Genomic DNA, 10,447 nt, shown 5'->3' with positions numbered 1-10,447 from the left:
TAAATTTCTGGGTTTGAAAGCTTAACTGATTCACTGATTAAAAGGCAACACTCACATTCACAATAGCATTGCTGTATCACAAAATGTAACACACATGTACAGTCAAACATTCAGTAAAAACTTTGTCAATCTGAAGAAGCGAATCATCTAAAAATGAATTAAGAATAAAAAACTATGAAAAAATGCATAAATTATGAATGAAAAACCCACACAGAATGTGCATCTAAACATTTCCAATTAAGTATTATCTAAATGTTTCATGATTCAACCAATATTTAAAAACTAATACAGTCGTCTAAACCAACTACTATTAATTGTTAGTTATCATTGATCTAACTAATCACTCCCCCAATCCCATCTTTGGTGATTAGATAACGATTGGTCAGATATACTACAATAATGATAATTAAATGATGGAACATAAATTCTCATTTACATTTATAAAAAACAGGTTTGGTAAACACCGTTTTGCTGCTACATAGTATGTTTGAGTAAAATAATAAAATCTCTTTGGTAATGTGCTATTTTCAAACCTATATAGTCGTTATATTTCAGAATATTAAAGCATACATAACTCTCCAGTTACTGAACTCTTAATACTAATATCTTTAATCCTACCATAACAAACTGTATTATACATGGAACTTTCTTCACATACTACTTCCTATCAACTATGACTCACCAGAAAACTTAAGTACTGTCGGAAATAGAAAAAAATGGTATTTTCTCAGTTATCTCTACAATTTATGTAGTAGATATGTGCAAGTGTGAAATATCTGTTAAACTAAGTTTGGCCTAACAACAGTCTCAGTGGTAGGGAGATAGGAAACGGAGAAAAAGGACTTTACTGAGGAGAGATGAGTGCAGGAATGAGCAATGCGGTTTTTTCTAAGTCCAAAACGATTTATTTGGAACAAACCATGGCTTTATGCAAATTAGTGTGCGACAATATTGTATTACAAAGGACACTTTTCAAATGCCCAATTTGAAATTAGACGTAGCTTAATTATAAACGATAGCTGACGTAAAAAATAATAACTTTCATGCTAAAACTATTAAGGATGTAGCTACCATGGAGTCTCACTGTCACTATAATAAGAAACAGATAGGAGGGTTCGTCTCAAAAGCAAAACCTGGACGATCGTTGAGGTCGGGGTTGGGGATAGAGATATCAGCTAAGATAAGATAATCCTGGGGAATTATACTGGGGAAGTACACGGCATGTTATAACAATTTACAAATAATATCCAGCCCTGTCGATCTTTGCAATCGGGTGGTCATGTCACCTATATATTTTGAGACATTTGATACGATGCATTTATATGGTTATCAGGTATCATACTCTTTTACATATCTCAACATAAACTATATGAAAGAAAGACACGTAAGATGTTAATCAATAGATGAGACATAGTCAACACACATGAAAAAGCACAAAATATCTTTGAGATGGCCTCTTGTGCCTGTAGGCAGCACATGCATTTCATGTCAGGTGAGTCGACGGTCCGTCGTCATACCTGGCTGAGCGACCTAATTGCCATCTATAGTCTGATCTATTGTTTTCAGCAGCTATTCGTATTTTGTCTACGTTTTGCCCGATTTTACGAGTAAACATGCTTTTCTGGATATCCTATTACGCATCCCACTGAATGCCAAGTTAGGCCGAAGTGGGTTATTTCAACATATGCTATTTGCAGTTGTGTCAATTTTAGTTTTTTTCTAATTCCGACAGTACTTTAACACATACATTATTCGTAATTGGATCAAACATTATATTTTGCCAAATATTGTATCCAGAACATATAATTAAGCAAAAGTGCATCCCTCTATATGCTTTACTGCAACATTATGTACAATATATACAAGTTCTATATATACTCATTTACATATATCTACATGTCAATCAAAGACTGTCCACTATGGGGTTTAATTCAAATGTTCTTATTTCTATATCAAGTTCATTGGCTTAACTATTCAAAGAATATTGTGAACTTGTGATAAAATACTGACTGATATTAGGTTCTGTAGCTCACTTTAATAGAAGAATACAGTATTTTGTATTGATGCAAACTGCAGCTATTACCAAATATACCAAGTGAGTGACATTATACTCTAATAAAGGAATACTTCCTGGTGTAGTGATTTCTAAAATTTTCCATCATGGTTGCCATAGCAACCACAGGAATATATCCATTTCGGGTACATTTCATATGAAAGTTAAAGGTCATAAACATAAATGAGAAGAAACATTGTCTTTGTCCTTGCACATGCCAGTTTGGATTGCTGTAAATCAAATTTCACATTGTGACACACAGAAATTTCACAATGGCTGCTATTTTGTAATCGAAATAAATTCATCTTTTTAGGTTTTTCCAGGTATAAAGTATTTAGATAAGAAAGTTAATCAGTCCAGAGTGAACTTTAAAAAAAGAATAGATCACATTGCTATTAAAAGTAGATAATTAAAGGTAATTTAGTAAAAAGTTTTGATTCTACAGCAGCAAATGAAATAGTCCAGCTTTGAAAATGTACAAAAAACATGTGAACTGACAGAAACTGATACCAATTTGCAATAAAATAATACCAGTACTGGTGGTGATCTTGTTGATGGTTTACACTGGTATTTTTAATATTTGAATGATTTGCTCTTAATTAGTTCGTTGTTGATAAAACTAACAGTAAGTAACAGTTGCAGTGGTGATCTCATCATTTCAGATAGACCTCACTTTCCTTAGCTATAACTGTTTAGCTATTATCCAGATCACATAACAGTACCTTGAAGGAGTATCAAGTATTTTCTATTTAGCTGTGGTATTCTGATCAAAGCTTGACACTTTAGTCAAATTTAGGAAAACTCATTACACAATGCCCAGTTTCATAGTAGACACAAAGAAAAATATTTGTGAAGTTTTCCATTCCTCTTAAAGTTATTTACACAATGCTTTCCCATACAAAATGAAGCTCATGATAAGGATTGTGAGCAATTATCTTAGAGATGGATGTGCAAATATATCTAGAAAAAGGACAACATTTATTTTCGAGAAGTACTCAAAATATGAATCTCAAAATCAAAGCATCTTCTGTAGAGGAAATCAACCAAAGTAAACAAGAAATGTTGATGTGTCAGTCCCCAGAGACATTTCAAATTTCCAGCGTTGCTAGAAACAGTTAGGAACACGACATTTTAATATAAGAGATGTCAGCAGTGACCAATTTGACAACATAGAAGACACCCAATGAAAAACTAATATCTGTTTGTGCTTTCAAATAGAAAAGTTGGCAAGAAACTGTCAGAAACATAAAACAGGTGAAATTACCATGTGTGATGTGAAATGTTGGGTGAACTGACTGAATCATTGTGACCATTAAAAAACAATACTGGAAAAAACGACAGGGGTAAAAGCTCCCATATAAAGAGCAGTTCACATGTTTGTAGAAAACTACAGTATTACAAACAGGTCAAATACTTGTATTAAACCAAACTTTGTGTCACTGGGACATATAAAAATATGGCAAAACATTACTGCATTCACTAATATCAAATCATGCCCAAGTACTCCCATACAAATGTGCCCCTGACAACACCTGACAGAGGAAGAGCACTTCAACACAAAAACAACACAAAAACAACACAACTGGACAATATTATATGGAATGAGTTCAATGAACAGTTTTGGGAACAAAATGAAATGATACACAAACACAATTAGGAATACGAAAAAACGAACATTCATGTTTTGACATGCTTTTATCAATGTTGTATAAATAAGGACAAATGTTATCCATTTGAATCCAGGCATTGAAAAAATATTTTGAGTATCTTTACTTTGTCAGTCACCAGCCCAAACAGTAATTTGACTAATAAGAATTTGTCAGTGTTACCATCACTTGTGATGTTTTTGTATGGTTCGTAAATCATGTATAGGATTACATAGTTATGTCACAACATATGAAATAAAGCTGCAGCAGGGACATGTAACCAGCCCTCTTTGACTGTATTACACCGACAGTGCTCCATATACACTGTCAAAACTTGGTAACAAGTATACAAATATTGTATAGAAAGTATAAGACAAAAGCAACAAAGTTAATAAGTGAAGCACAATGCACTTCCAGCACTACAAAATATAAAGTTGTTTCCCACAGACAAAAATACAAATGTGTGTTAAGCAATGGTTGTGTTGAAAGACAAATACACACCAACACACCAACAGAAATCTACGCAATTATGCATTAAGTCTATTAAGCATGATATGATTAAACTAGTAATGTTTCAGATGTTATCCATTTGATATGATTCCAATACAAGTCAGTCAGGATTATGACATGATCACCTGCCAGAAACTGAAAGTTAATTTCATCTTCATCACTTCTTCAGTTGGTTTAAACAGAACACTATTATCTGATGCATGCATGCCTGTATCCTCTAACAGTGTTTCAGTCTTGTTGGGTAGCTGATTCAATGTTAAGTAAAGACAAGTGTCTAATCCCCTTGTAATTGTCTCCGAAATGTGTCTTTGGCAGTGATATCATGAAATGTTACCAGGTAAAATACATGCCATTCTCACATCTCAAAAAAGCTTTGCACTCTGCTGACTGAAGAGTCATTCTCCGGCTATGTTCCCAGTTGCTATGAACGTTTAATTGGATATGATATGATGATGACCACATGACTGCATTGATGGCATTCTTTGTTATGTAGTCACGAACTGGTGATAAAGCATTAACAAACATGGCACATTCAACAACCCTAACATGAACTCAAGGTCCCTTCACATTACAAATAAAAGGAAATGCTGAAAACATAGCTGCCTATGACCAGAGAGCTGGCAGTACCGAGCCCTCTATATAATATGCAACAAAGCGGCGTTGCCCTGGACAGGCTTTGCCCTGGACAGGCAGGCTGTGGGCTGCTTTAACCCACTTCACCAGGATTCTCCTCCAAACCATGGTCACTTGTCGGTCAGCCATGTTATGGGCTGGAACCTTGGTAATCTTTATGTCGGACCGGTCTGATGGCCAAGAAGAGACTTCAGGATTGACTCCACTGTCAAAACAAGAGCCACTTCTTAAATCAGAGCATTCACACGTTTTGCATAAGATCAATCACAAATGAGATTATGGGTAGATAAAATGCATATTTGAGCTTGAAACACATTGTTATGATAGAAGATGTTTAACTCACTGTTACATTTAAATTGTAAATGTACTGTTTTTCTTCCAGAGGATAAACTGCCAGCTGGCACATAAAGTCTCTGTGAACAAGAGGCCACCTCCGTGGTGTAGTGGTGAGAGACTCTGCACGGAGAACGGAAGGTCGTGGGTTCGATCCCCAGCCATATTGCACCAAAAGACCTTAAAATATGGTACTTGCTGGTCCCTGCCTGGCGCTCGGCATTAATGGGTGCAACAAGGACTGGTCAGTTCGGAGTCAGTATAATGTGTCTGAGTGGGGTATTCACGCTTAACTGTGGCATGGTATCTCTAGCACTATAAAACCAGCTTAAGTCTGGCCTAGTACAAGCAGCCACACATACACATGTGTGCACGTTGTCAAATGAGCGAAATATTCTTCAGTACAACATTAACCCCCTTTCACCTCACCTCCATGAACAAGTGTTAACATCAATGTGTTATATATGTACAATAAACTACATTCATAAAACAAAACAATTTACAGATTTCCATACATAAAGTATCACTATTGTAAGTTATGTTATTAGATTCATGTGAGTTACATGTAAGATGTCTTTGACGACTGGGGCACATAGGACTGTCACTGCATATTTACCAAACTGTTTCTTGCATCTGGACCTAGCAAACCAGTCACAGTTACCAAAGCAATGATAAATGTTGTGCACAAAGTCCAGTTCAATATAACTGACCCCACATCCTCCTTCAAGAACCATCATGAAATACCTGGGCCCTCTCCTACTATACTAGGATTGTGTTGTCTGTCTTATTGAAAGATGGTGGACATTGACTCACTTGGTATATTATTCACTGTAGCCTGTGCTTGAACTTGGCCTGTTGCGTTTGTGGTGTTTCCCGGGAGGATGACAATCATTGGTGATGACTGCATCATGCCCTGTATCTGCTGGTTGGCTACACCTGCCTCTGTAGCAACAGCGGTGGAGTTAGTTTGGCCGTTGTTGCTCACAAGAATGATCTGAGAGTTGGGCTGGTTCACTCCTGTCTGCAAAGCTGGAGGACAGATCAGATTACAAGATTAGAAAATAACAACATACAAATTTGAACATTTCCTTTGAAAGTTAAATTTTTTGTATAAAATATTTATTGCTACAATGCATGATATTTTCTTGAATTCCAATTTAGACAACAGGTTAGCTATTCATGAAACATTCGTAGCCTTACAAACTTCTTAAGCCAATTCTTAACACATTGGCTACGATCAAAGTTAAGAATTCTTAGGGCTATGAACATTTCAAGAAAAAGGGCCTGATTCGTACTTTGAGGTGAATGAATGAGTTTAGTTTCATGCTGCTTTTAGCAATATCACATCAAGGGTCACCAGAAATGTCTTACTTTGGGGAACCTGTTGGTTTGAAGCATTCAATAAATCAAGCAGTGTCTTGCCAAACACATTATTGGCAAGCTGTGGCTGCTGTGGCGTCTGCAGCTGTGGCGTCTGCAGCTGTGGCATCTGCTGTGGCGTCTGCTGTGGCGTCTGCAGCTGTGGCGTCTGCTGTGGCTGCAGTTGGGTCTGCTGTGGCGTCTGCAGTTGGGGCTGCTGCTGTTGGGGCTGCTGCTGCTGTGAGGTCTCCATGGGTGTGGAGACTATCTCCTGCTTGACAAATGGCTGTACAGCCTGGGTGGGGATACCCTGTTGGACAGTTGCCATGGGGGTGATGCCATCAACAGTCCCTGGGGGTAGCTGGAACAGGCTGGTGTTGGGAGATGGGCTGCTCTGAGTCCTTTCCACCAGTCGGTTCAACTCCAGAGCAACTACAGTAAAAAATACAGCTTCAACACACAGGCCCTCGTGTCTTTGCGAGAATTAAAGATGTTAAAAACACATAAAACATTTTAGATGACCCCCAACCTGAAATGCTTCACAGTACAATACATTATGACAAGGCCGGACACTTTGGTGTACCCTACGTGCCTGCTTTGCCGATCGCTACGCTACCATCGCATGCAATCGATTAAAACTTAATGTAAACATAATCATGGACGATTGGCCTATCGATCACCACTCATGACACCTACCAATTCTTCATTGTCATTTCTGTAAGTCGATTGAAACCCGATTTTGACTCCCAACTAAACGATCTTGACAAAAATAGATGACAATGTGTCCACACAAAACGGGTGTGTGGTCAAAGCAAGCCCTCTGACTGGTTTATCCTTGTTTAGGAGATATTACAACTGATGCTTTCTTTTGAGAAGCCATTGCTCGAAAAATATTCTTACATAAAGCAGTCGATGAAAGAAAAAAAAATCAAGCGAATTTATAAAGAATTGCAGATTTTGCAAGCGTTGACCAATCAGAGTGCTTGCTTCAACCACCCCCCCTTTTGTGCGGTCATATCGCCATCCATTTGTGTCAAGATCGTTTAGTTGAGAGTCAAAATCGGGTTTCAATCGACTTGCAGAAATAGCAATAAAGAATTAGAAGGTGTCATGAGTGGCGGTGTGTGGTCCTGTGCGTAGAGCTCAGGTCACAATCAGTTGAGGTTAAGCAACGTTGGTCGCGGACAGTCCTCGGGTGCCAATCATCCTTGATTATGTTTACATTAAGTTTTAATCGATCGCATGCGATGGTAGCGTAGTGATCGGCACAGCAGGCGGGTGGGGTATACCAAAGTGTCCGGCCTTGTCATAATGTATTGTACTGTGTAGCATTTCAAGTCGGGGGTCATCTCAAAAAAATATTTTTTTAAATCTTTAATCTTCGCAAAGACACGAAGGCCTGTGCTTCAACATGGCTAAAAAAATGCTATAAGGAATGGAGAATGTTCTTTGGAAATTTTTCTTTTCAATTTTTTTTTGATGAAACTGGTCAGACTGTTCGTATAATGCAAATAAAGCAATGACATGCATAACAAGCAGGAATGTTTGGGATCTCTCAGGAATACTTTTATTTACTCCTCATTTGCACAAAAAGAATTAATGGGATGCTACTGGAAGGAAAACAGGATCCACCACAGTTTAAAAACAATACCCACATTGTACAAGACCAAACTACAAATTCTATCAATGAATGTCAGGAGTCCTCACCTGGTGAAACACAGGGCAGGGCGTTCTTGCTCTGACTCTGATCTGTTTCCATTGGAACTTCCACTTGTTGGGTCGGCACTTCAAGTGGACAAAGAAACAGATTAGTGCAGGTTCCCAGACTGCCATGGTAATCATCACACAAAAGTCAGGATCAAGGGGCAGGAGCTGATGAAGTGTCCCCTCACACAGCCCACCAGCTGCATCTCATATGAAATCCCCTCCCTAACCTCTACCCACAAACTGCATCCCATATGAAATCCCTTCCCTAACCTCTACCCACAAGCTGTATCCCATATGAAATCCCCTCCCTAACCTCTACCCACAAGCTGCATCCCATATGAAATCCCCTCCCTAACCTCTACCCACAAGCTGCATCCCATATGAAATCCCTTCCCTAACCTCTACCCACAAGCTGCATCCCATATGAAATCCCTTCACTAACCTCTACCCACAAGCTGCATCCCATATGAAATCCCCTCCCTAACCTCTACCCACAAGCTGTATCCCAAATGAAACCCCTCTCTAACGTCTACCACAAGCTGCATCCCATATGAAATCCAATTCTTAACCTCTACCCACAAACTGTATCCTATACAAAATCCCCTCCCTAACCTCTACCCACAAGCTGCATCCTATACAAAATCCCTTCCCTAACCTCTACCCACAAGCTGCATCCTATACAAAATCCCTTCCCTAACCTCTACCCACAAACTGCATCCTATACAAAATCCCCTCCCTAACCTCTACCCACAAGCTGCATCTTATACAAAATCCCTTCCCTAACCTCTATCCACAAGCTGCATCCTATACAAAATCCCCTCCATAACCTCTACCCACAAGCTGCATCAGACATGAGATCCCCTTCCCTGTCAACTTCCCACAAGCTGTATACAATATGAAATCCCCTCCCCAGCCCCTACCTACATATCTTTACAACAATGACTGAAGAAGTATATAGGACAATCTAGCCTGAAAGACCTGTCTCCCAATTGACTTCCATTCCTACACCTCCACCCACCCCACCCCTGTTTCTCCTGCTGGGTAGGTTGTGTGAGTGCTGGCTTCACGCTAGTTACAGAAGAATGCCCATCACTTTTGTAAAACATACAGTGATGATACAAAACTATTTTCAATAAAGTTCTTTGTTGTTTTAATCATTTTATCAAGAATTTGAAAATTCCATTGTGTACCGGTAATTACTATTCAAAATTCTCAAACTGAACAAAGAACTGCTCCCTGATCAATGACTACACAAACAACCAGCTGTAACAATGAATACAAAGTTTGATATTTGCATTTTCATGAAATTAAATTCATTTCATCAAACGCAAATGAACAAAAGAATTTGTTAAAATTAGTTACAGAGTTATTGGAACTCACATAGCAACAAAGCAGTAAAACTGACCAAGGAAACATTGTGTTACTGACCACTGCCTGGTTAAAACTGGCCATGCTGGAGTCATAAAGACAAGGAACTTGTTTCCAATAATTAAAAAATTCTGACATGTGACAAAAGATAACACTCAAATTAAAAGAAGAAGAAAAAATAGCTAAGAGTATTAAATCATTTTCCAACCAAACGAAGTCACACCACTGTAACATCAAATGTAAATGTCAAACTTTGTCATTGTTACCATAGGAACACATAATCAAGGACAACTTCATGAGACAGGACTGATACACAATTAATCAATTAGAATTGTGTTGGTGTCAATTGTAGCATGTTCAGCATTCCTAGAAATTATTGAGAATTCTGTGCAATCTCTGTGAACAAACTATATTGTGCATTCAGAGAAGACTGCCCACTTGTTATAGCTCACTTCAAAACTTTATCAGTTCCTTCAAATGCTAAAATCTATTCCCACATATTCTATGGCCTGAGCTGCTTTGATAAGGGAGATAACCCCGGTTATTGTATCTTACTCTTTGAATATGTACCACTAACAATACCACAAATTCTCAATAATTTCTGGAAATACCATTGTAATGTGTACAACGTGTGTTTTGTCACATGACTGGTCAATGGTGTACTGCAGAGTGGGTGGGTGGGTGGGAGAGAGAATTTGTTGTAGAAGGGGCCAGCTGTCCAAATCTCTGAGACACGGAATCCTACATGTCCTGACTTGCATCATGTTGGTTCCAGCAGGAGCACCTCTATGAATTAACCTGTTTCCTTTACCAGCACAGACGAAGGTAAGCCAAAGGT

General features: G+C 38.3%; 1 protein-coding gene across 3 annotated transcripts in view; it reads right to left on the bottom strand.

The window, feature by feature from the left end:
* Positions 1–3,041: 3,041 nt before the first annotated feature.
* LOC124262612 (nuclear factor of activated T-cells 5-like) overlaps positions 3,042–10,447 on the bottom strand; it is a 31,205-nt gene continuing 23,799 nt past the window's right edge. The window contains exons 12-16 of one of the 3 annotated variants that reach the window (XM_046697127.1): positions 8,242–8,319; positions 6,702–6,966; positions 6,547–6,662; positions 5,989–6,204; positions 3,042–5,047 (exon numbers count right to left, since the gene is read on the bottom strand). In XM_046697127.1, the coding sequence (XP_046553083.1) occupies positions 4,998–5,047; positions 5,989–6,204; positions 6,547–6,662; positions 6,702–6,966; positions 8,242–8,319 (725 nt within the window). In that variant the 3' untranslated portion in view covers positions 3,042–4,997. Of the gene's footprint in view, positions 5,048–5,988; positions 6,205–6,546; positions 6,967–8,241; positions 8,320–10,447 lie in introns of all 3 variants that reach the window. The other 2 variants (XM_046697135.1, XM_046697121.1) reach the window with 2 other exon arrangements.

Source organism: Haliotis rubra, unplaced genomic scaffold (genome assembly GCF_003918875.1).
Source record: "Haliotis rubra isolate DU_JTF1 unplaced genomic scaffold, ASM391887v1 Scf12, whole genome shotgun sequence".
NCBI classification, from domain to species: domain Eukaryota; kingdom Metazoa; phylum Mollusca; class Gastropoda; order Lepetellida; family Haliotidae; genus Haliotis; species Haliotis rubra.
This window is presented reverse-complemented; position numbering and strand designations above follow the sequence as displayed.